The following is a 27,987-nucleotide window of genomic DNA, read 5'->3' as shown; positions in this document are numbered from 1 at the left end:
TTGGTGCATACATGCGTCATGCATAGGATTAGACTGCAGTGAGGTCATATTGACGGCAATGCTTTGCATGTTTGTTTTTTCAATGTTTTTCGATAAATGTAGGAGAAAGAATAATATGCTCTGGAACTCCTCTGGACACGCTGCATTGACTCGTTTAATGCAGCATTTAAACATTCAGCGATATGCGATACTACTTTTCAGTCTCAACAACAAATTGTGTATTCATATCAATAATTGTTTTTAATATAATTCAATTTTAGTACAAATTTTAACACTGTGAATAAATTTAAAGACGATGAGATGCTAACTTGTCTGATTGGAATCTAAACTGGAAGTTTTTGGGCCATTTCATTTCTGGAATTAATGTGGGCACAGAATGTGTTTTCGGTTCCACCATTTCCATTCTGCTCCCTCCCCAAAATATGGAATTCTGGCAGGCACAGAGTGGGAAATCGGTTCCATGGCTATATTGGACTACTTACTTATTGCTGTACTTACTTACAGACTGGAATGACAGGAAACACGATTGCAGCAATTCCATTTTAAGCCCTTAGTACCCCCAAATTGATTGCGCTTGTACGCCTGTACTTGAAGCATATAATCTACTTGAGTAAGTAGTTTATGTGGTTTTGTACCAAAAACGCATGGTTTTCACTTGACATCGGTACTGCCCCACTACTTCTTTATCTGTTTACACAGCAGGAGGGCAGTGCCCTGACAGAATGCCACCTTTAAGAACTCTTGCTTTCCCATTGATCCCAAGGGATTTAAAGTTTGCAATTGCAAATTTTCAAATTATATTTTTAAAATGTATTAAAATAAAGCCTTAAAATAGATGGTATCCATAAACAGTCCTACCTTGTTAAAGAATAATCCTATTAATCCTATTATTCCTATAATTCGTTATTGCCAGCTGAGAAATTGGCAAAAATATAATTTTTAACTTCAAATTCCAACGTTGGAAAATGGCTGCCCCATGTTGTCAATAGCAAAACAGGGGAGGTAATTGTGTTGTTATTTCCTGTGTCATAGATTTTTAAGGGTGGGAAATAATGCCCATGATCGTATAATAGTGATTTGATAACCTATTGAGCAAAAGACATAGAAATAATTATGTTTTGACTTTCTTAGAAAATTTGAAATTCATTAAATTTTAGTCCAATTTTCACGAAATTTGAACTCAACCATCATTAGTGCATAACTGTGATATATTCACACGTTTTGTTTTTTTTTAAATCGGATAAAAAAAATGTGACCTCCAGAGGGACCACAAGCTAAAAAAGGCGAATTTTCATAAAATCAGGGGCCATAATTCAGGAAGTTAAGAATCAATATGTGCAAATATCGAAGAAACCCAAGATCTTTGGGTTATAAACATGCATTTCAAGTTTCATTAAAATCGGATTAAAATTGTGACCTCTACAGGGTCCAGAACGAAATGAAATGGGGTTTAACATCCTACTGTTCTGCTCCGACTGGGCTAATGAAGACGGAGGGTCCACAACCTTGATTTACCATATTTTTACAAGTGGCAGCCATTTTGTCCGGTAGTTTTGGTCCGATTTTCACGAAATTCGAATTAAACCTTCATTACGGTGTAACAGTGATATAATCAAACGTTTTTTAAAATCAGATAATAATTGTGACCTCCAGAGGGACCACAAGCTAAAAAAGGCGATTTATTGTATAATCAGGGGCCATTATTCAGGAAGTTATGATCCCATATGCGCAAATATCGAAAGAATTCAAGATCTTTGGGTTATAAACATGCATTTTAAGTTTCATAAAAATAGGTTTAAAATTGTGACCTCTACAGGGTCCACAATCTTGATGTACCATATTTTTTACACTATTCGCGTACAAGTGGCAGCCATTTTGTCCTTTTTTACGGTGTAACGGTGATATAATCAAATAAATGGGTTTTTTTTAAATTGGATAATAATTGTGACCTTCAGAGGGACCACAAGCTAAAAAAAGGCGATTTTTCGTACAATCAGGGGCAATAATTCAGGAAGTTACGATCCGATATGCGCAAATATCGAAAGGAACCAAGATCTTTGGGTTATAAACATGCATTTCAAGTTTCATCAAAATCGGTTTAAAATTGTGACCTCTATAATCTATAGGGTCCACAAGCTAAAAACGTGATTTTTCATAGGATCAGGGGCCATAATCCATGAAGTTTCGATCCGATACATGCCAATATCGAAAGCAACCAAGATCTTTTGGGGATAAAACTATATTTCAAGTTTCGTCAAAATCGGATAAGAATTGTGACCTGTAGAGTATCCACAAACAATTGTGGACGGACAGGGGCGACGACTATATACGTCCACATGAAAATGTGGGCGTATAAAAATGAAAATATTATTAAAGAAATATGTCTCCATATTTAGCACTCAAAATATTACAATACAATAATTATACAGAATTAAATATACACCTGTACCATGATAACAAATTCACTAATACAACCATAAAGATCTTAATGTCCACTTATCACCAGATCATTTCAGGACTAACATGATACATTCAATAGTTCGAAGGTGCATAAGGTTCTTTCGCAGTGGTGGGAAAAAACCCAGAGGATCCAGAGAAACCCCACAAGGTTAAGCAGACGATCCCCTTCCCCATATATAATCAACCATTAAAAGTTCATAGTAAATAGAAACAAATCACTGTCAATGTTATTATAAATGTCCTCCTAATGTCTACTCACTGTAGATAATATTTCACATCTATGCGGGTACTGTAAAACACATGTCACACTATCCTTGTTTGTTAATAAACTGTTACCGATTTGCTGGGAGTTTGTTTTCTTTGAGAGAAACTTTAGTATATTTATTAAATGAAATGGGGTTTAACATCCTACTGGAAGGTTTTTTTTAAGTATCTTAATGGGACCTCAGTTTTCCGTTCCATCCAAACATCTAGACACTGTTTCTTGCCAGGCCCTCCATCCTAAATCATAGACAAAGGAAAACCACGCTGGTAAATTCTGGGGAAAATTTTTGGCCAACACATGGATCAAACTCCAGACCTCCTGGTTAGTGAGCCAGCACGTTATTCACTGATCCAACGGCAGCAAGTACATTTATTAGGAAAAACATATAAATACAACATTTGATAATATAAAGACTGCTGGAACTGTAGTTTTGCAGTACATGTGATTTGTAATCCACAGTGTAGCAACAGTTAATTATGAATTCTTACTTAAAGCTTTATCTCTGTTACAATAAATAATCATGTTATAGAATACTATTTAACAATTTTTATGATAAAAATCAGATATATAATCATTAGCTTTACTATCATCTAAATCTTCATTTTATTCTTTTTTTCCAATGAGTGGTTTGAGTTTGTTTGTAAAAGCTTCCAACCCAACATTCTGAAATTTATATAAATGTATACAATTCAACATCCACTCAACACAAACTAGGTCATTTTGGGACTAAATATGGTAAATTTTATTTCAATAATTCACTTGAAGGAAACTGAAGGACCCAGAGGAAATCCATGAGGTTAGGCATGCAACATTACATGTAGATTGAATCTTCTACTTTCCATATATTGTCGGTGGGCGATCAAAACCACGTATATCAATTTTGGCGCCAAAAACGTTTTTTTACATGGTTAGAATCGTAAATTAATGGCGTGTCGAATGCTCTATTCGCGGTAGTTGTAATCCAGTTAGAACTCAAGTTATAGGCATGTGACTAAACATCGTATTCTGATTCGTGAAATTTTCTACAAACCAAAATGGCGTATCTTATATACGCCAGTTTGTCATAAAACATCTTTCAAAGTCACGTGGTTTTTAGGAACCAAAAAGTCGTATCTCCTTATTGACATCGACGCAGGCTACAGGCTAACAAGGTAAGAATTTAATTTCACATTACTAAGTCTTAAGTTTTGTCTAACACAGCCTGTCCATTTTGACATAATAGTAGTATTTTGAATCTAAATGATAGAGGAATTCACGTTAGAAAGAGTAGAAAGAGGTAAAACTGTGTCCCAAATCTAGATGAAAAAAAAAGAAAACAATAGTCTTGAACTTTTAGACAATCGAACGAACCAGCTTACTTAATAATTTAATTTCTCATTACTAAGTCTTAAGTTTTGTCAAACTGTTTTATTATTATTCTTATTTGTTTCAGGTGCCCATTACAATGACGTATTCGAATTCGTCTTTCTCAAGGGGGAAACGTATGCTTGAGATCTCCTTCAATTCGAATAACCTATTTACACAGATTATTTTTAGGGTAATTTACCTAGTACAGTGGCGGACGCAGGATTTTTTTTTATCGGCCGTGGGGGGGGGGGGGGGGGCGGAGCAAATCGGGAAAAATCAGGGTGTCAATGGTGGATTATGAAGCTTATCTGCACCCGAATATAACACTCAATTTCATCAGCTGTAGCTGACATAATTCAAGGCAAATAACCCTGAGCCATAATAACCAAGACATAATTCAAGGTAAGTAATCCAAGGCTATAATATCCACGACATAATTCAAGGTAAGCTACCTAGGGTCATAGCATCTACTACACAATTCCAGGTAAGTTTTCTGGTAGGTACATAGCCTTGGATCGGTTCTGGTAGGTAAATATAGCCTTGGATAGGGATGATACTGAATACGCAACCTAAGATCAGATATCAAGTTTCGTGATATTTACTCCATAAACAGGAGTTATAAACAAAACCCAATGTACGTTTAGCCAGGAGCCTGGAATCTATAAGAGAAAAGCTATCGAATTAGACTTTTCAAAAACTGTTGTGAAGACTTGTTCTAGGTACATCTTGTCTGACGATGATCGGCAGTAATGGGACGGCAATTTAGATAAAGGGTCTAGAAATCTTTTAGCGGTTAAATATGTAGACGATTCTCTATTCTTGGATTTTTTTCTCTTTTCGGTTGAGCCAGGTGTTGTACCGTTTTTGGAACGGTCGAACCATCTGTACACCCTTTTTTCTCCGAGAGCAAACGTCGATAAAACATATTCTTGCAGACCTGTAGTCTGTCATTGTTTTTAATTAAGTGGTAATGGTAAGTAGTTTGCTTTCTGTATGTCTTTTCTTCCGTTTCGCATACGGTTCTATCCTTGACATTACATTTTTTTACAAGATTTACTATGTATACCTCTTTTTGGTCCCAACTCATCTTCCAGAATGCTTCAAATAGATTACGCCTGTCATCCTCTGTAAATTTTGAACATAATTTGCTAGGATTTGGAGCTTTACACTTTGATGTACAGGACGATGGTGTAAGACGTTTGCTCTCGGAGAAAAAATGGTGTACAGATGGTTCGACCGTTCCAAAAACGGTACAACACCTGGCTCGACCGAAAAGAGAAAAAAATCCAAGAACAGAGAATCGTCTACATATTTAACCGCTAAAAGATTTCTAGACCCTTTATCTAAATTGCCGTCCCATTACTGCCGATCATCGTCAGACAAGATGTACCTAGAACAAGTCTTCACAACATTTTTTGAAAAGTCTAATTCGATAGCTTTTCTCTAATAGATTCCATGCTCCTGGCTAAACGTACATTGGGTTTTGTTTATAACTCCTGTTTATGGAGTAAATATCACGACACTTGATATCTTATCTTAGGTTGCGTATTCAGTGTCATCCTTATCCAAGGCTATATTTACCTACCAGAACCGATCCAAGGCTATTTACCTACCAGACAACTTACCTGGAATTGTGTAGTAGATGCTATGACCCTGGGTAACTTACCTTGAATTATGTCCTGAATATTATAGCCTTGGATTACTTACCTTGAATTATGTCTTGGATATTATGGCTCAGGGTTATTTGCCTTGAATTATGTCAGCTACAGCTGATGAAATTGAATGTTGTATTCGGGTGCAGATAAGCTTCACAATCCACCACTGACACCCGATTTGCTCCGCACCCCCCCCCCCCCCCCCCCCCCGGCCGATAAAAAAATATCCTGCCTCCGTCACTGTACTAGGTAAATTACCCTAAAAAATAATCTGTGTAAATAGGTTATTAAGAACAAAACGTCGTATATACTCAGAACAGGCTTATAGTTTGTGAACAGAACGTTGTATATCACATACGCCGCCATTTCACAAGACAAAATGTCGTATATAGCCACAGCACATAAACCTCTAAAATTATCCCAAAAATAACCTCCCCATATTAAATTTTCCACAATTTAGTTCATAAATTAGAAATATAATCACATTCAATAAAAAATCCGGGACCGCAGACAGTTTTTTGTTTCCCCTGAAAACTTAATAAAATCCGATATACGAGATTTTGATCCCCACCGACGATATACCAAAATTACCGTACTTTTATTGGAAATAACCACCTGATAAATACTTTTTATGGGAATGTATCTTTAATTTCTTGTTCCTCAGTAGTCCACCCAACTGCTGAAATACTTTACCTTATAAATAAAAGCCAAAAATGCACCAAATAATACAAGTGGTAGAAATGGTAAATATGACAGAATTCCTGTTCTTTTAGGTTTCTTGCCTGTTAGGAAGTTGATAACACTAAATTTTCTGTCTGTATAGGGTGGATAACGAACACTGAAATAAAACAATTTTTTTTTAACCTTTTACCTAATATAATATGTGTATAAACATAACTGATCATATCAGCAGTCTTAGTCTATGTGATAGCAGCAGCAGTTTTGTTAACAGCGAGAGTATTATTTTCTCTTTCTTTTTCAGTAAATTACTAATTAATATTAAAATCTAGTCTCGATTGATAAAAAAATTCACCTGTCAAGCAAAAACAAATAATATAAGAACAGCATTTTTTTCCTGTATCAACATCGACTCTAATTTGGGATAAAAAAAATACCTGGAATAACTTGTATATTCTCATATTTTAATTTAAATTTTAAATACATATTAGATGCTAATTTTGAATCAAAACCTGCTTGATTTATACGATGCTATATACTCACGCATTAATAAAGTCCATTGCTAGAGTTCGTTTAAGAACACTTCTTTTATGTGAAAATGCATCAAACGAAAATTTTCCATGGTATGAACCTGTACCACTGTGTCCCACACCACCAAATGGTAATGTCATCACTGAATTAAAATAGAAACTGTGTAGTCAAAATGTCAATTGGCCTCGATTCTAGTCTTGATGACTTATTAGATTCAGATCTGGAAAAATTTGTTTGTATTTCTTAGCTGTGGCAATAATATTTGCGTCCCCCTGCACTTACTATTAGTATGGCATTCCAACAACTGTAACAATTTAATTAATAGAGAAGGCAAAATCATAATAAAACAAAATGAAATTGACAAATAATTTTAATCCCTGTCTTCATTAGCCCTGTTTGTTCAGAAAATTAACTCTTTATTTGATTTTACGATTTTAAACAAATTGGATATTCCTAAAACATACCTTGAAACATTGGATATTCTACAACATGTATTCTAACCAATCACTTGGATTATGTGGCCATAAAGGATATATTATAAAGGGTTTACATTGCTTATTTAAATAATTTGCACTGTTTATGTGCTTTTTGAATGAACATGAAGCTGTTTGGTTGATTATGTAAATTTCAGATCGGTGTCCTACTGTCCTGTCGAATAATTGAGGGAGTTTCTATAAGTCAAAGTTGTTGGTGCTGCTGAGCATGAAGCAGATTATGCAGATTCTTTTTGAAACACCTAACACTACTTTGCATGTAGTCCAGACAACCAGCCCTGTTAAAGAACTTTTACTGTAACACTATGTGGTCATTTTTGTATTTACAGACTTAGTTTGATTGTTCATTAGGATCAATGGTACTGTATTTTATTTATGGGCTGGATGGTATGGTCAATTAACTATTGTCAGTGGTGCAAGACAGGAGGCCTGGCAAAGAAAAGTATTTAGTCATTCGTACTAGAGGAAAAACTGAGGATCATCCATGTAATTGCTGCTGTGCATGTAAAAGAAAGCTGTCGGGCGTATGTCCTTTTTCATGAGCCCAGTTGGTGAAGAAATGCAGGACATTAAACACCATTCCATTTTTTTCAATTCGGGCCTTTTTGGTGCCTGTATCAGACAGTGATTATATTGACCTTTACTGTCATCCTTATATCTAGGATGGTCACATAGTTATTTAATTAAATATTAGTATAATTAAAGGTTCTTACCACCTGCATGGATCACAGTATCATTAACAGTTACACCACCACTACTTGTCTGTTGTAAAAACTTGTCTACTATTTTATTATTATTAGAAAATACATACATAGCCAATGGCTTCTCTCTGTAATAGACAATGTGTAATCTTGTTAAAGGGACAATAATCATCTGGGTTTTTTTTTAACTGACATGCCCAATAATTTAACTTTATCACGAATAACATGGCAACTTCACATTGCCATTAATATATGTACTATTTCACTGAAATACACATATTATTACTCCATTATTAAATATGTATTACGTAAGATAGATAAATAAAAATATTGAAAATTTCATTCAAATCACTTTATAACTGTTCGAAGTTATAACTGTTCGAAGTTGTGACAAGATGTGGCATAGATTGTTTATTATCATAACAACAGTACTCGTTATGCGTCATTTTTAAATTAAATCAATAAATGGCAACTGTCTTTTAATCTGTTAAAATCTCTGTCACCCAATGATCTAGAGAGTTGATTGTAGCTTGTCATGTGAATAAATGTCTAAATAATAATTTACAATTTGAAGATAAAATAAAGACCTGCAATAGGCAGATTTAGCTCTTACATAATCCATCTTGGGGCAAATTTAATCACAAAAAAATATCTGAATAAAGAATTAGCTGATGTGTGTAAAAAAAATTCAAAATGTTTTTGCTAAAAAAATGGTGAGATGAAATGGAGATACTTTATTTCAAATTGATCAATTTGAATAAGTATATTTTAAATCTGATTATGAGCATGCTACTCCCCTCTGTATTTGATACATTGATGAAATGAGGGATTATCAAATATTTATCTTACCCATCATTGATATAATCAATAGCTTGATCTTCATTTATAACAGGCATTATAGGTAACACTGGTCCAAATATCTATATACAACACCAAGAATAAATAACTACACATATCACACAGTTAAAGGACAATATTGGTGCCAGTCATTATCACATATGTGATAGAACTAATTAAACACATTCCAAATATAATTTTATCACAGAGATCAGTGCTACGATAGCTGAGTAAAACAGGTTTCCTGAATCGGAAGTGACGAACGCCAAAGGAAAACACGAGCCATCCCTCTATATAACTTACTGATGTGACGAGTGATAACAGATACACGGCCGAATTTCTGCTCACTAATAATTCCTTCCAAAACCAAAAGTTGTTATATGGGACTGTAAGAGGATACCTGACAATTCAATAAAGTAATTGAATGTCATTAGATAAGAGAACACGAGAAAAATAGAAATAGTCTGTACATTCCCTTGTTTATTTTCATTCTATACCTTATAAAAACATGGCAATGCACAGACTTTTTCTGTTTTTCTTTCGTGTTCTCTTATCTAGTGGCAGTCAATTATTTTTATGAATTGTCAGATATCCTCTCACAGTCTCACACAACAACTTTTGGTCTTGGAAGGAATTATTAGTGAGCAGAAATTTGCCCATGTATCTGTTATCACTCGTCACTTCAGTCAGTTGTATAGAGGGATGGCTCGTGCTTTCCTTTGGCGTTTGTCACTTCCGATTCAGGAAACCTGTATTACTCAGCTATCATAGCAATGAGCTCTGTGATAAAATTATATTTGGAACGTGTTTAATTAGTTCTATCACATATGTGATAACGACTGACACCAATATTGTCCTTTAAAGATGCATTATCTCTCTCATCAAGAAAAAATATGAATTGCCAGGCAACCAAATTTATGTACACAGCAGCTAAGTCTTTCAAACAGTCCAAAAAGTTAATCATATAATAACTTTAGCATCTTGAGTGTCCACATGATTTTTCTATGAGATCAAGGGCCAAGAATCTCAGCAGTAATTATCATAAATCATCCACAGTAATTATCGTAATCATTGAAATTCAATAGGATTTAGCAAAGTGAAACAAGGACCATAACTCTATAGACCTAATTAAGGGAAAGTTCTGATATTCAATAGGATTCTTCATTTCACTAATTAAAACATACATTATGCAAGAGCTAAATCTGCCTATTGCAGGTCTTTCTTTAGGCCTGAAATGTTATCTAAATTATTAACTTATCCAGACCATAATCAACTATCGACGTCATCGCTAGCCTGCAATATTTACTGGAATGGAATCCGATCTGCTGCTCAACGCTCATTGATGATTAAATAAAAAAATAGATAATCAAGACTATGATTTTTATCGTACCGACTTTAGTACTGATAATCAAGGCTAGGTTTAAAATTCAATTGCTAAATTCTCGGTTCAAAGTGGATCAATTTGACTGAAATTTTCAGCAAATTCCCTTTACATTATCTAGTTTTTAACTATTATAGTGAGCACTGCCAGCTCTTTATATAATCTCCCATAATGTATCTTTAAATGATGTATATAAATGATGTATAATACAGATCGGATGATAACTTTTATCATAGAGCGTTTACAAGGTTCCACAAAGTGAAAGAAGGATCATAACTCCTGAAGAAATAACAGAAATTATTGAAATTAAATAGGATTCTTCGTCTCACTGATGTAAAGTAAACAACATTATATTAATTTCAAAACGATCAAATGTTGAATGTAGTCTGTAAGGCATTCACAAGAAATTATGGACCACGGACATACGGACGGGGACAACGGCAACATACAACCACATTTCCATGTGGGCGTATAAAAAGTGCAACAGCTTCGACAAAATTATCAAAGATAGGTTGCCAGGCATCGAAACATACACCCACAGCAGCTAAGTCGTCCGGGGAGTCAACAAGTGTTGTCGCATATTTTTACTTTTTTTTCGGTAATGAAACATTTATAATACACTAAAATCTGATTAAGAGTAACAACTCATGAAGTAATTATCAGAAAACCATTAGAATTTGTTTGGTTTTTATAAAGTTCTGCCCCATGCTAACGTTTAGTATACGAAACTTTTAATATCATGGATTTAGCTGTTCAAGTCATAAAAATTCATTGAAAATCAACATACTTGTTCTTCTCAAGATCTTAAACTCTGTGTATCAATCAGATAATAACTTTAGCCTCTAGAGCGTCACAAGATTTTTCAAAGTGATCAAGGGCCATAACCTTGGCAGTAATTATCGGAAATCGTTGAAAATCAATAAGATTCTTCGTCTCATGACCTCAAACACTGTGTATGAATTTAAAGTCAGTCAGATATTAACTTTAGCCTCTAGAGCATTCACAAGATTTTTTTAAGTGATCAAGGGCCATAACTCTGGCAGTAATTATCGGAAATTGCTGAAAATCAATAGGCTTCTTCGTCTCATGACCTTAAACACTGTGTATAAATTTAAAGTCAATTGGATATTAACTTTAGCCTCTAGAGCATCCACAAGATTTTTTGAAGTGATCAAGGGCCATAACTCTGGCAGTAATTATCGGAAATCGCTGAAAATCAATAGGCTTCTTCGTCTCATGGCCTTAAACACTGTATATAAATTTAAAATCAATCTGATATTAACTTTAGCCTCTAGAGCATCCACAAGCAATTGTGGACGCCGGACGGACGGTGGCGACGACAATATACGACCACATTTCAATGTGGGCGTACAAAAATCGTAGAAAATCAATAAGCTTTTATGTCTCATGAAAATAAACACTGTGTCTTATTTCCAAGTCGACCAGATGATGACTTTAACGTGTCCACAATCATTCGTGGAAGAAGGACGGACTACAGACTAACTGGATTTTCGAAAATTCAAGCAATAACCTTCCCAGAGTAAGTTATTCATCAATTAAAAAAAAAAAAAAAAAAATTTGTATGATTCATAAATCAAAAGTTAAACGATTTCAGCAATGGCTTGACAGATTTGTCTCAAATTTTGAATATTTTCAGACTTACTTCACTTTGCATGACAGTATCTGTAGGTTTAACATCTTTAATAACAGTAGGAGAAATAAATCTCTCATCTTCTTTAATATCGCCTCCAATAACTATAACACCAGATTTTAACATACTTTTCACTCGTCTATAGAATAACATAATTACATCAGTTATAACAAAACATGTTGCTCTTCTCAACAGTGTAGCATGATCTGTAGTATAAGAACTGAGGACATACACTTCCACATAATATATGGGCGTGGTCTAGGAATACTTGTTTTCCCGTAATGTAGTACACAAGTGATTAAGGGAAATAATGTAACACTTTGGTCCTTAAGACAATTTTGGTTCTTTGCAAAATTGTTGCTTCACTTTGTCTATAGAGTCAAATCACACTTACTTAATGAACGTGAATATATAGTTATACATAAAATACATCAAATTCTGGCTGTTAATTGACCTATGGTTAGCAGACCAAATAAGGTAATGTCTCCTCCTTTAGTCGTGTGAAATAAAGAGGTTTATTTGGGATTAAAATTAACGTCAATGTTATCGAAGACCTGCAGAAATTAGGGGTACAAATTAGGGTGTAGAGCGAATTGGATCAGAGCTCATTCAGAAATTCCTAGCAGCCATTATTATTGAGAACGAGGAACCCTCAAAGCCATTACAGCTTAGCAATAAAGTTGTAAAACCATTAATGCTGCAGTCTTGTTACGATCACGAAGAAACAAACACAACAGGGAAAAAAGTCTGATAGTACTACAATAACTGACAATATACAATGGAAATTATGGAAAATCAATAGGGTTTTTTTGTCCCGTAAACATAAGATCCGTGCATGATTTGAAGTTAATAGGATGATAACTTTCGCCTCTAGAGCATCTTCAAGCAGACAGGGGACCACAATTTACTTACTGAAAATGTCTGTCATTAATAATTCGACCATAGCATTCAGATGTGGCTGCATTGCCATCATAAAACTGATCAATAACCATTTTAATTTTTTCTATGAGTTCATTCTAAAAAATCATAAAACAAGAAGTGTATTTCGAAATATCTGAATGTATCATTCATGGAGAATAACTTTCAAATGCAAAATTTTAAATTAGGGTATCAATTGCTTTTATTTTTACTTTATACATCAACCTTATTTGTTATACAAAATTACTGTTTTTCTGGTTTGAATGTGCTTGTCTGAACTATGATCAAGTAAATTTGAACTTCTTGTATTAAAGGATATATTTTGGGTATGAGATATAAATCACACCTGTCAATATTTACCTGTACTTCTGCTGTACACATGACATAATCTGGCGCTATACATGTCTGGCCTGAATTACAAGTTTTACCCCACATCAATCTTTTAGCTACTGTTAACATATCAACACCTTTATCTACATATACAGGGCTATAATATTATAAAGAGACAGAGATGTCATTTTGGGACTAACATATGGTTCAATAATTCGCGTGCGCACAGGGGTCTTTAGCCATGGGAGGAAATTGAAGAATCCAGAGTAAACCCACAGGATAAGGCAGGTGACACTACTCCTTGTCACGTCCAAGCATAGTATTGAAACCCTGCCACTTTACTCAATAACAAACCTTATGATCCAAGAGAGAGAGAGAAATAGGGTTTAACGTCCACTCGACACAAACTAGGTCATTTCGGGACTAACATATGGTTTAATTTTATTTCAATAATTCGCTTGCGCGTAGGGGTCTTTAGCAGTGGGAGGAAACCGGAGGACCCGGAGAAAACCCACGAGGTTGGACTTATGATCCAAAACATGCTAGAAAACCCACCCAGCCTATAATAATAATCAGGGTTCCAAATTAGAATTGGATTATTATAAAGATTTACTAACAACTGTTTCAAAGGCTGGTATCTATAGTGTCAATAGTTCCTGTGCAATATATAGACAACACAATAGCCCGCAGAGGCTCAGTGAGTATGACACTGGCTCACTAACCAGGAGGTCCAGGGTCCAATCCTGGTATTGGCATAGAAAGTTACCAGGGATTTTCCTAAGTGGTTTCCCCTTGTCAGTAGTGCAGGACTTTAGGGCCTTGCAATGAACATCATCTAGTCAATTGGATAGGAATGAAAATCAAGGTCCTGTGTACACATTGGCATGCAAGTAAAAGAACCCTTGACAGTTGTAATTCTATACTCTACTGAACCAACTACTAGATTTTTATATCAGCTCATTGAAAGCCCTTTAAGGACAATTTTGAGATCATCCAAGATCAAAATATTCTTTAGATGTGTATAAATTTGAGAATATGATATGGTCAGTAATCTAATAAAATTCACCGAAAAGTGAGTCTCTGGCAAATATGAAACAACAATCTAGTATTTATTAAACTTTTATAAAATACCTTTTACCACCTAATTCTAACACAACTGGTGTCAGATGCTTAGCTGCTGCTTCCATTACTATCTTTGCTACAACATTATTTCCTGTATAAAATATTTGGTCAAATCTTTCTTTTAATAAAGCTGTAGTTTCTTGTACCCCTCCATTTACAACTCGTATACATTCCTAGTTTAATAAACAATTTATAAATATACATTATTGATGTTTGTCTTAAACTATGGATACAACAACTTAATAATATTTACAATAGGGATTGACCAGTTGCAGACACAGGATATTTGTTGGGGGGGGGGCTCCTCCAATAACATTTTGAACAATTTGGCTGTCTATGGTGATTTGCGGTGCAGATCTGGACCTGAATATAACATTCAATTTTATCAGCTACATCATCCCCAGCCAACAAAAAACTCTAAATTTACATAATAACCCTTCTGGAAATCTGGCCATTTGGTTTCATGGATTTAAACAGGGTTATTAGAGGGATTAATAGTTCAGGACATCAGCAAAATATATCAGATTTCAGATTTATATTTTCTCCTTGATTCATGTGCACAGTTAATAACTTTTACTTACATTATCCATGTATTTATTTATCAACTTTTCCAGTAGAATGGCTATATTGTGAGCCAATTCTGATGGTTTTATAACACAGCAATTACCTGAAATTTAGAATCTTATTTATTGCCAGTACACAATCTGATTAAAGTACAGATTTATATTTCGTATATTTATTCTTTTGTAGGTAATTAGGGGAATTTAATAGACAATTTCATACAGATGACATTATAATTTTTGTAGTTTGAGGGTTCCAAAAACAAAAACAAGGCCATAACTCTGGAAGTAATCTACAGAAATTGTTGAAATTCAACAGGCTTTTTTGTTTTACTAATTCAAATAATGCATATAAATTTCATACAGATCGGATGATAACTTTTGTCGTTCACAAGGTTCAACAAAGTAAAACAAGGGCCATAACTCTAGAAGTAATAGACGGAAATTGCTGACATTCAATAGGCTTCTTCATTTCACTAATTTAAATGATGCACATGAATTTCATCCAGATTAAGTGATAACTTTTGTCGTTCAAGCGTTCACAAGATTCAACAAAGTGAAACAAGGGCCATAGCCCATAACTCTAGATGTAATTAACGGAAATTTGCTGAAACTCAATAGGCTTGTTTTTTTTTTATAATTTAAACGATACATATAAATTTCATACAGATCGGATAACAACTTTTGTCGTTAGAGCATTCACAAGGTACAACAAAGTGAAACAAGGGCCATAACTCACGGCATAATTAACATAAATTGCTGAAATTTAATAGGCTTCTTCGTTTAAATGATGCATATCAATTTCAAACAGATCGGATGATAACTGTTGTCATTAGAGTTTTCACAAGATTCAAAAAAGTGAAACAAGGGCCATAACTCCAGAAGAAATTAACAGAAATTGCTGAAATTCAATAGGCTTCTTCATAATTTAAATGATGCATATCAATTTCATACAGATCGGTTGATAACTTTTGTCATTAGAGTGTTCACAACATTCAACAAAGTGAAACAAGGGCCATAACTCTAGATGTAATTAACGGAAATTGCTGAAATTCAATAGGCTTTTTTGTTTTACTAATTTAAATGATGCATATAAATTTCGTACAGATCGGATAATTACTTTTGTCATTAGAGATTCACAAGGTACAACAACGTGAAACAGGGGCCATAACTCACGGTGTAATTAACGGAAATTGCTGAAATTCAATAGGCTTCTTCGTTTCACTAATTTAAATGATGCATATCAATTTCAAACAGATCGGATGACAACAACATAAGAAACAGGGGCCTTAACTCACGGTGTAATTAACGGAAATTGCTGAAATTCAATAGGCTTCTTCGTTTCACTAATTTAAATGATGCATATCAATTTCAAACAGATCGGATGATAACTGTTGTCATTAGAGCGTTCACAACATTCAACAAAGTGAAACAAGGGACATAACTCTAGATGTAATTAACGGAAATTGCTGAAATTCAATAGGCTTCTTTGTTTTACTAATTTAAATGATGAATATAAATTTCATACAGATCGGTTGATAATTTTTGTCGTTAGAGCGTTCACAAGGTGCAACAAAGTGAAACAAGGGCCATAACTCCAGAAGAAAACTCCAGAAGAAATTAATGGAAGTTATTGAAATTAAATAGGCTTCTTCATCTCACTAATGCAAACAACATATATCAATTTCAAAACAATCAGATGATAAATGTAGTTTGTAGAGTGTTCACAAGAAATTGTGGACGACGGATGGACGGGGGTGACGGCAATATACGACCACATTTCCATGTTGGCGTATAAAAATAATACATCTTATAAATTATCTACATTTTACATGAATAAATATATATATTTTCTGTGTTTTGTTTCTGAATAGCACACCAAGAATTTGATGGTTTCATGATTGTTCTTCAACGAAGTATTACAGTTTTTCAAAACATTAACCAGTTTTATTTTAAAATATATCTGGAACTACTCCTTTAAAAATATCAACCCTACCTGCTGCTATTGCTCCAACAAGTGGCAGTAAAGTTAATTGAATCGGGTAATTCCATGCTCCAATAACTAAGGATACACCAAATGGTTCAGGTTGTATCATCAATGTATCCATAGCAACAAGTAGGTTTTTTGGGGGCTGAAAATATAATCTACATGTAGGGAATATTGAACTAGACAAGCCAACAGTGAGGTTGATGTCTCCCGCCAAAATCCCAAAATAAAGAGATGACACATATTAATTAATTGCACATTTATTTTTATACGCCCATATTTTCATGTGGACGTATATTGTTGTTGCCCCTGTCCATCACAATTTTTATCCAATTTCAACGAAACTGGAAATATAGGTTTATCTCCCGAAGATCTCGGATCCTTTCGATATTGGCATATATCGGAGCGTAACTTCATGGATTATGGACCCTGATAGTACGAAAAATCACGTTTTTAGCTTGTGGACTTGTGGTCACAATTTTTATTTGATTTTGTTGAAACTTGAGATGTAAGTTTATAACTCAAAGATCTTCGCGCATATTGGACCGTAACTTCCTGAATTATGGCCCCTGATTGTATGATAAATCGCGATTATAGAGGTCATAATTTTTATCCAATTTAAAAAAACGTTTTAGTACATCACCGTTACACCCTTAGGATGGTTGAGTTTGAATTTCGTGAACATTGGACCAAACTGACAGACAAAATGGCCGCCACTCATTCTCAAATATCGTAAAAATATGGTATATCAAGGTCACAATTTTCTTCTGATTTTGATGAAACTTGAAATGTAAGTTTAAAACCCAAAGATCTTGGTTCCTTTCGATATTGGTGCATATCGGATAGTAACTTCCTGAATTATGGGCCCTGATTGTACGAAAAATCACGTTTTTAGCTTGAGGTCCCTCTAGATGTCACAACTATTATCCAATTTAAAAAAACGTTCAAATATATCACCGTTACACCATAATTTCGGTTGAGTTCGAATTTCGTGAAAATTGGACTTAAAACTGCCGGACAAAATGGCCGCCCCCTCATACACAATTAGTGTAAATATCTGGTATATCAAAGTTGTGGACCCTCTGGAGGTCAAAATTTTGATCTGATTTTGATGAAACTTGAAATGCATGTTTATAACCCAAAGGTCTTGGTTCCTTTCGATATTCAGGTATATCGGATGGCCCCTGATTGTATGAAAGATAGGTTGGCAGGCAACGAAACATACGCCCACAGCAGCTAAATCGTCCGGGCAGTCAAGCAATTGTGGACGCCGGACCGACGGACGGGGGCGACGACAATATACGACCACATTTCAATGTGGGCGGATAAAAATTCTTTGAAAATCAATATATTTGTTCATCTCAAGATCTTAAACTCTGTGTATCAATTGGAAGTCAATTGGATGATAAATTTAGCCTATAGAGCGTCACAAGATTTTTCAAAGTGATCAAGGGCCATACCTTTTGCAGTAATTATTGGAAATCGTTGAAAATCAATAGGATTCTTCGTCGCATGATCTCAAACACTGTGTATAAATTTAAAGTCAATCGGATATTAACTTTAGCCTCTAGAGCTAAATTAATTATGTATTGTTAAATAAACATCTAATTAATTGTTATGGATTAATAATAAAAATATTTAAATATGTGATGTGAAAGTTGGGTTCTATTTACACATAAATAGGAAGCCAGATAAAGAAACAAATAGCCTAGCTATAAATATGAACCATATTTAAAAGATTATCTTGATTGTCTTACATAGTAAATCGCTCCAGCAAAAAAACTCTTCAATATTCCCCCAATTTGTCTCAAATGGAAATTTAAACAATGTCCAAAAATAAAGTTTATGTATAATTTACTGGAAAATTTCATGTTTGTGTACCCACATGGATAATGATAAGATAATCTTATTGTACCGAAAAATCCATTTAGGACAGCATACAATATAAATATGTACATGAATAATGAACAATTTATTAACATTGTTAGCAACAAGACAAACAGATTATAGATAATCACATTTATCTCGAATAGGTCAATGCTCTTAAATATACAAGTGAGCAAACAACAATGAAAAAGTGAGGATGGTTCTTAGTTTAAATGTGTTAAAAATAAAAGCACTGACGGATTTTTTACAGTTTTGCTTGGATTGAACAGAGTTTCAAGTGTATATGGGAAACAACTGTTGGCAAGTGTTGGGTATACGCAAATAGTGCGAAGAGATTTGTAGGCAGGGCATTCTAGTAGGAAATGTAATTCACTTTCAACTTGACAGGGTTGTCTCCCTTATTACCACTTCCGTCATTTTTATTGAACAAGTTCAAAATGTCGATGAATTGTAAAAAAAAACTCGAGTGATTTATGGCAAATAAACTGACTTAGCATTTTTGAAAAAAATGAAATATGTGTTTTTATCGAAAGGAATATATATCGAAAGGAACCGAGTGGTTGATTTGTAAGGCAAGACGATTTTATTCACAATTTTGAGTTAAATAGCGACAGGGGTACCTTACGGAGAAAAAAATGTCAACAGAAAAGTGTCTTACCTTTCTCTTTTATTAGATACATCAGAAGGTATACTTTTTTTTTTGATACGGATATGTTTGATAGTAAATATTATATGATTTAGCACCAAATAGGAAGAAAAATAAAGCAGATTAAAAAATTTGAAAAATATTAAGAAAAAACCCCAGAAAATATTAAGAAAAAATCACATAGGTGCACCATATAAGGGCGTGCCTGTCCCCATGTACCTGTGAGTCTAAGTGAAGACATTGCAATTTTGAAATCTTGTTATGAACATGTAGCAAATAATCAGCAAGAGTCTTAATTTGGGTTTTAAATAATCTATATGATATGTTCTTAATTTGGCACCTTATGTGACATGGAAAATTATAGTTACTGAAGCGACTTTTCGAGAACTGCCTGGTTAAACTCTATATTTATTTGATGTAAATACTTAAAAAACATGCACACACTTATTATTGAAAATCGCATGAGAAGCTCGATACAAACTGCGTAAGTGATCAATCGAACATTTGGAAAACTGTTCTGACTGGATCTATTTTCTTTCTTTTTTTGTAAGCTTTTATTTTGAGGTTCACAATTATTTTCTGATTCAAAATAATCATTGTTTTATTGTTCCTGTTATTCATATTCAATCAAGAGGAAATTTCCTAAAAATGGCTGAATGTTTGCCACATGAATCATATAATATTCTTTTTTTAATTGATGGGATGAAACGACCCTATATTTAGTGGGATGAACAGAAACGACCCTTGAAATTTTGGGATGAAACAGCCAGGGGAGAAACAGTTGTGAGATGAAAAGACCTGCTCCTGGGTATTAGAATCCCATATTTTCACAGAAAAATAACAACATCAATATTGATTGAAATAGACCAATACCGGTATTGAATTTTAATTCACATTTCTTAATTTCGAATATCATGGAGAGTATTGAGTTGGAGCTTTAGCTCCTTTAAAGCCATACAGTCATTTGTGATCCAGATGCTGTTTACAATTTTAAATCAAAGGTGCAGCTTCAAGCTGAAGATTACTAATGCCAATGAATAACGATTGCAAACATAGCAGTATATGCCAAAATGTGCATGACTAAAACCTTTAGAATTATTTTTGTTTTTGCCATCATTTCGACTTACCTTTTCTGGTTTCATCCATTCGCTTAAGTTGTCAATAGCATTTGCAAGATCATTCTTCACCAAAGCAATTTCAAATATAATGGCTTCTATCCTATGCTGTTAAATATTACAAATATAAAACAATGAAATCATTTAAATTTTACCAGCTTCAGAATTCACATAGATTACTATCATTCTGATATTGCATGTATGTTGTTCACAGACATGATAGACATTCACTGATGCACACCCATCTTCCAAATTCAAAGGTAAATAGAACTCTATTAATTGAACTCCTGCATCATATAACGAGTCAATATTAGCTTGTCAGTCTCCACCGCACTAGCCAATGAAAGCCTACAATAAAATAATCACAGTAAACGTTGCACATTAAAAATAGAGTTCCATAAATGGGTATTAAAGTAGACTTATAAGGTGCAACTTTAGGTAAAAAAAAAACAAACAAGAACTAAAAAAATATACCTTAAAGATGCATCATGTAAGATTCAGATAAAGAGCTGACAGTTCTTGCTATAATAGTTCAAAATGAATATATTGAAAATTTCAGTCAGGTTATTGGTTTCTGAATCTGAATGAACTTATCTTGTCTCAAGTACTGATGTTACGATAATAAACAAAGTCTTGTGATTATCCATTTTAAATCAAATTATTAAAAGTGATCGTGTTTTCATCCATTGAAAATCACAACCATCCAATGGACTAGAGAGTTGATTATTGGCTTGTCATGTTTATAAATGTCTAATTAATAATTTATATAACTTTTAAGGTCGAAAGAAAGACCTGTAATAGGCATACTTAGCTCTTACATAATGCATCCTCAAACAATATTTTGAGAATATGGTGTGTCCTAACAGATATCATCACTATATTATATAAAGCTTGTCAAATAATTCTTTCAGACAATAAATCTGGGTTTAATCTTTCTATACAATCCAAACATGGACCATAAATTTTAATGGACTAAGACTAGTTATTGTTTCCCTTGATTTTATGATACACAAACATTGTTTGTCTATTTATAGCAATTCTTTCTTTATCCTCTTTTGCATGGCAATACCTATAGATTCCATTGAAACGATGTAAAAAAATTAAGATGGTCAACCCCCTTCAATACTTTTATAAGAAGATTGTGACATGTTAGGCTTTTTGTGGTTATAAAGATTAAGATTATTAGAATGTTTAAAATAATGTTATTGGCCAAGGAATGCCATGGATTTTAACATAAATCTTTCTTTACACAAAATTTTAATCTTTATTGTCCAACAAAGCCTTAAACTTGAGCATATATCATAAATTTTTAATATATATAATATTCTAGAAGAAACGTTTATACACTGTCCTTAGGCCTGTAGCCAAAAAAAGCAACAATAAAATAAGTACCGTAGTAGTGTGATTGCAAAATTTCTTAATACTTCATCACACCAATGCTATAAAAACATCCTCATTAAAAAGATGACCACCCCATCATAATATATACCTTGTGCAAATCTTTGAAGAGAGCATCTTCTATTTCTTTACTACTTTCTTCTAGTAATTTGTACAATTGTATTAACTGTTCTTTGCGCCATTGATATGTTTTAGTTTTTCCTGTTCTGAACGCTTGTCTTATTTCTCCAATTATCTGTAATAAACGAAGTTGGAAGATATTCTGTTGGCTAAAAAACATTTACTCTCTCAACCACGAGAGATATAATGGAATCAAACCGGTCCATAGCCGATTTTGTTGAAAGTAGCTACTTACACAACAAAGAAACATAACCGAAGGATGACAGGCAACCGAAGGATGACAGGACTACTCGTCCAGATAATTCAACTGACAATTATCTCACCTTGGTCCACAAAAGAGAGACACATACCAGTCACCTCCCACTTTGGATTTCCAAAGGCATTTTAATCCAAATCTTGCTGTTATTTAATCAAACCATTTGGTACTAAACGGTACCTAATTATATTAACCCCTGCGGGCGCCATATTGAATTACACTGTATTAATTGTTCAAAAACCTTACTACATCATGAACGATAAATCTAAACTTGGGCACACTAACCCTTGTTTACTTTGCTATATCTGTAATAAACAAGAAATACTTTGAAAGGATTTGAAATGTGATTTAAAGTCCCACTTTTCTGCAAAAACTGGGATAATAAGCAGTGTTTCTACTAAATCTTCATTGAATTCCATCAGTAAGTGGATCTTTTACATACACAGAAACATGTACACAGGTGGTCCTCAGTTTTCTGTACTATCCAAATGATTAGAAGCGGTTATTTGTCATACTTTCCATCCTGCACAACTAACAATAGGAAACCAAGAAGGAAAGTTCTCTGCCAACACTGGAATCAAACCAGGAACCTCCAGGAAAGTGAGTCACTGTGACCCCATACATAAATCAATGTATATATACAGCAATTATATATAACTGTATACATATATGTATTATGCAGCTATCTATTTACAATAATCTGACATACATAATTGGCTTATTTCATTATTGAAAAATGAGCCTGTATCAACTCATGTATAAACAAGCCAACAGTGAGGCTGATGTCCCCCGCCGAAATAGGAAAATAATTAGAGGACACATATAAATTTATCACAAATTATCTTTTACAAAGTATTGAACAATCAAACAGTATATCTTTACTTATAGTCTAAGCATACAATGTTTTTGATGGAATAATTATAGCATATTAAGGGGAAAACATGCTCTATGCCTACAGATCTAGAGTTTGGTTGTATCAACGGGTCTATTTTCCATCTTGCTGCAAGTTGTGCAAAGTTCACTGTTTTCTTTCTGTCATTAAATGTCAATTCATTATTGCATACTACATATTTAATTAATTTATAATAGTTTCTTTTTCAATTTGTTTTTTCCATTTATTTGTTTATTTACCTTGCCTATATTCATTGTATTGGATTGTATTGGAATTGCTAAATTGATGCTTTTATCAATACCTGGTTATAATAATTTTGAACATTTTAACTCAATTCGAAGGAGTGTGACGGACAGACAGACAAACAGACGACGGACGAACCCATTTTAATAGTCCCCTGCTTTCTTCGAAAGGCGGGGGACAATAAGCATACACACCAATTTTGAACATTTTAACTCAATTCGAAGGAGAGTTATTGTGTTCCAAAGTCTCAGCAAATCAAATTGCTTATCGCTCTGCTTAATCTGAGCAGAAAATGCTCATTATCGATCTTAGTCAAGGTATTACTGTAATGAAACTATACACCAAGTTTCATCACTCTCACTTAATTAGAACTAAAGTTATAGTGTCCCAAAGCATCAACCAATCGAATTGTTTATCTACTTAATTAGAACTAAAGTTATAGTGTCCCAAAGCATCAACCAATCAAATTTTTTATCTCTGCTTACCCTAAGCGGAACGGACAGACAAACAGACAGACGGACGAACCCATTTTAATAGTTCCCTGCTTTCTTCGAAAGGCGGGGGACAATAAGCATGAACATTTACTCAATTCGAAGATCAACCAATCAAATTGTTTATCTCTGCTTACCATAAGCGGAACGGACAGACAGACAAACAGACAGACGGACGAACCCATTTTAATAGTTCCCTGCTTTCTTCGAAAGGCGGGGGACAATCAAAGTATGAGAGTTATTGTTTTCCAAAGTCTCGACCAATCAAATTGCGTATCGCTCTGCTTACCCTGAGCAGAAAATGCTCATTATCAAACTTAGTCAAGGTATTACTGTAATGAAACTATACACCAAGTTTCATCAATCTCACTTAATTAGAACTAAAGTTATCGTGTCCCAAAGCATCAACCAATCAAATTGCTTATCTCTGCTTACCCTAAGCGGAAAATGCTCATCTTCGAACTCCATCAAGACATTGACCTAATTAACACATACACCAAGTTTGAACATTCTAGCTCAATTAGGAAGAGAGTTATCGTGCCCCAAAGTATCAACCAATCAAATTGCTTATCTCTGCTTACCCTAAGCGGAAAATGCTCATCTTCGAACTCCATCAAGGCATTGACCTAATAAACACATACACCAAGTTTGAACATTCTAGCTCAATTAAAAGTTATCGTGTCCCAAAGCATCAACCAATCAAATTGCTTATCTCTGCTTACCCTAAGCGGAAAATGCTCATCTTCGAACTCCATCAAGGCATTGACCTAATCAACACATACACCAAGTTTGAACATTCTAGCCCAATTAGGAAGAGAGTTATCGTGTCCCAAAGCATCAACCAATCAAATTGCTTATCTCTGCTTACCCTAAGCGGAAAATGCTCATCTTCGAACTCCATCAAGGCATTGACCTAATAAACACATACACCAAGTTTGAACATTCTAGCTCAATTAGGAAGAGAGTTATTGTGTCCCAAAAAGTGTGACGGACAGACAGACGGACGGACAGACAGACAGACAGACAGACAGACAGACAGACAGACAGACAGACAGACAGACAGACGGACGGACGAACCCATTTTAATAGTCCCCTGCTTTCTTCGAAAGGCGGGGGACAATTAAATCTTATAAATACAGTTTACACCTATAAACAGAAAGAATGTGTAAGATGTACAATCTCAGAAAAAAAATATTTGTTAGTTTATTGCTCCATTCCTAATTGGTCTGGCCCCTACTAAACTATACAAGAGTTATGTCCCTTCCCTACAGCTATCCGTTACGGCAGTCATAATTAACATGTAATTTTAACCAAAACTGAATTATTTTGCTCAGGAACATTAAAAAATAATAAATCAATCGCGGTAGTAATAATGTGATACCAGTTGAAATGTTGGTGGGTTTTTGTAGATTCTGGTCTGGTGTTTTGAGGTTAACGTGCTGCCGTTATGACGTGTGTTCATAATAATATTACAAATAAAGTAAAAGAAGTCACCCTGGAACTGAATATAAATAAAATAAATTGATTTGATGAATTCTGATCCTTCAAAAATATATTTCAAATACCAGGAATGCCTAACACCTATCCCGAATAATTCACGGATATTTTATACTTCGACTAGAAGGGAATCGAAACCCATTGCCATCATTGAGATATGACTATTGAAAGTGAAAGTAAAACATTTCGCAGGCGCAATTTATGACAAATATTTCCTGTCGTAGGTGTCATTGTTTTAATGTTGACATAAAATACAAAGAAACAATTTACCTTGGAATAATCTGCCATTTCTATAGTGATATTCTTCGTATATCCCTATTTCTACACTGCCGACTCGATCGTTTAACAGATACAATAACCATGAACTTTGCTCGGAGTCTGAGCTGACTGTTTCCTCCGGGTTCAAAGGTCAAAAGATCTCAGCAATGTTTTAAGCTCACAGAGTAAATCTATGCTTAAGCCGCAACTTTCGTATTTTTGAAGTCCTTACACCTTTGAATTCAAATTCACAGGCGTGCAATAAAACAAAAATGATATAATATTTCGGGGGAAATGTCCTTTTTTGATTTCTAGTCGACAAAATAAAGTGCCCGAAATCAGATTACATTTTGGCCGTCTAGCCTAGCCCCTTGCTTTGTCACTTGTGTCACAGTTTTTGGACATGGATCTATATATCTGTTTATCAGCTTTTGCATTGATCATTATTTGTATATGAATTTTTCTGGAATCGAAATTTCTAACCGATTAAAATTTAAAATCAGTTTAATAAAACAGTGTCTAGCACTAATCTGGAGAATAAGTAGCCTACTATTTTTTTTCGGGCATCATCATTATTTTTGTTTCATTAGTTTTTCGGGAAGAGAAATTTTATTGTCCAGTGAATGCAGCTACAGCAGTCTGATCGATTGTCTGATTGTAATTCAGGTTGACAATGTGTGGGACTTCGGTTGCAAAACCATATAAATAAGGCTACATTGGACCACGGTCAAGCAATTGCTTTACTTACGGGTAGGAAAACAAGTTTGCAGCCGCCTAATTTTGAAAAAAAAGTTTCCAGGCGACCATTTAATTTCAGCCCATTTCAATTCATTCCGGAAATTAGGTGCTGTTTAGCTTGGCAGGGAATTGCGTTCATTTTATTTTTGCCACCCCAATTAAATAAGGTTCTATTGTGGAATGGCACCCCCCACCCCCTTATCACCGTGTTTCTTACCATCGGCACTCGATGATGATCGGAACATTTTTCGGGTATAGGCCTGCGGCCACAATGTCTAGCGTGAAGTTCCGCTACAAGGTCCTCCCTACTAAACAAACTATACACTTTTGAAAACTTTTGGAAAGCTTTTAACACTAGGAACACAAATCCAGAGAGTTCCAAGCAAAATGTTTTCATTAACTAGATTTAGGGCCAGATGAAAATTGTGATAATTGTCAAGTAAATGCTATATTTATACTTATACTAACAATTGTGAAGTTGACATAAAATTAAATATTGGCGAAAACACCCAATGCCTTCATCGACCTAAGCAAAGAATATGCTATTGGTTAAATTTCGATTTAAAGCAAAATGCAGAAAACACAATGGACAAGGGAACATGCAGAGTTTTGGGAGGACCTTGTAGCGGAACTTCATGCTAGAAATTTTGGCTGCTGCAGGCCTATAAATGAAATGAAATGAAATGGGGTTTGACATCCTACGTCTGTTGTGCTCCAAACTGGGCTAATGAAGACGGGCATACGCCATACAGTGTGCAATGAGGGAAATTTTGTTCGGACAGCGGCACTACTGCCTACTCTTATATCAAATTCCATCTGTCAAGGAATATTTTACGTGCACGCCAATGTGTACACAGGATCTCGGTTTTCCGTACCATCCAAACAACTAGACAGTTGTCCTAAGGGGGGGGGGGGGACCACGCCAGAAAATCTGGATGAACTTTCTCGGCCAATGCTGCAGCTGGGATCTAACACATATACCTGACACCTATAAATGAAACTAAATTTCAAACTGATTTTAGGGTTAGAAGCAAGTATTTTGTACGCTGCATGTGGAATATAAGTGGCCTCTCCTGAATAGTTTTTAATGGTTCAAAGCTATTACCATAAAACGATTTTCACCGCCTCATACTCGATCCGCTCGGCCACCAGATAATTTGCCCGTTTATCATCGGTCATAAAAATGAATTGTCATCCGCGTTTGTACTAATTAACGTTGAGATATGTTGGAATAACTAAGTCTTATATATGCCTGCATGTTTTGGATTACTAATTTTTCTAAACATATAAACGCTCCGAATGTGATGTATTGAAAATCTCGCTATAGATACGATTAAACACTAATAATTCTGTATTTACAACATTTATATATATAGCCCAATCCTAACCGCCCATTGGATACTAAAAATAGGACGAAACCCGAAAGGAATGGAATCTGCACCATTTCTGGATTCAAAAACATTTGGGCATGCGCTGCTGGTTAATTGTGTCTGTTTATATTGGGATAAATAACATAATTAATTAAAATC

General features: G+C 34.4%; 1 protein-coding gene across 2 annotated transcripts; it reads right to left on the bottom strand.

The window, feature by feature from the left end:
- Positions 1 to 214: 214 nt before the first annotated feature.
- On the bottom strand, positions 215 to 27,797 carry LOC126823277 (aldehyde dehydrogenase, dimeric NADP-preferring). Of its 2 annotated transcripts, XM_050552011.2 has the most exons (15): positions 27,564 to 27,795; positions 25,733 to 25,954; positions 22,055 to 22,198; positions 20,578 to 20,673; positions 16,927 to 17,062; positions 14,952 to 15,037; positions 14,380 to 14,543; positions 13,279 to 13,405; positions 12,913 to 13,016; positions 12,013 to 12,139; positions 8,981 to 9,051; positions 8,144 to 8,259; positions 6,949 to 7,078; positions 6,421 to 6,565; positions 215 to 3,388 (listed from the first exon to the last, which is right to left on the bottom strand). In XM_050552011.2, exons 2-15 carry the CDS (start codon positions 25,748 to 25,750, stop codon positions 3,329 to 3,331), a joined length of 1,524 nt encoding a protein of 507 aa, XP_050407968.1. In that variant the 5' UTR covers positions 25,751 to 25,954; positions 27,564 to 27,795; the 3' UTR covers positions 215 to 3,328. The 2 variants fall into 2 exon arrangements, with proteins under 2 accessions (XP_050407968.1, XP_050407969.1); XM_050552012.2 differs by lacking the exon at positions 25,733 to 25,954 and having other exon boundaries at positions 27,564 to 27,797.
- Positions 27,798 to 27,987: the final 190 nt, after the last annotated feature.

This window comes from Patella vulgata, chromosome 6, assembly GCF_932274485.2.
Source record: "Patella vulgata chromosome 6, xgPatVulg1.2, whole genome shotgun sequence".
Classification (NCBI taxonomy): domain Eukaryota; kingdom Metazoa; phylum Mollusca; class Gastropoda; family Patellidae; genus Patella; species Patella vulgata.
Note: the sequence above shows the minus strand (reverse complement) of the source record. Positions and strands in the feature narration are given on the sequence as shown.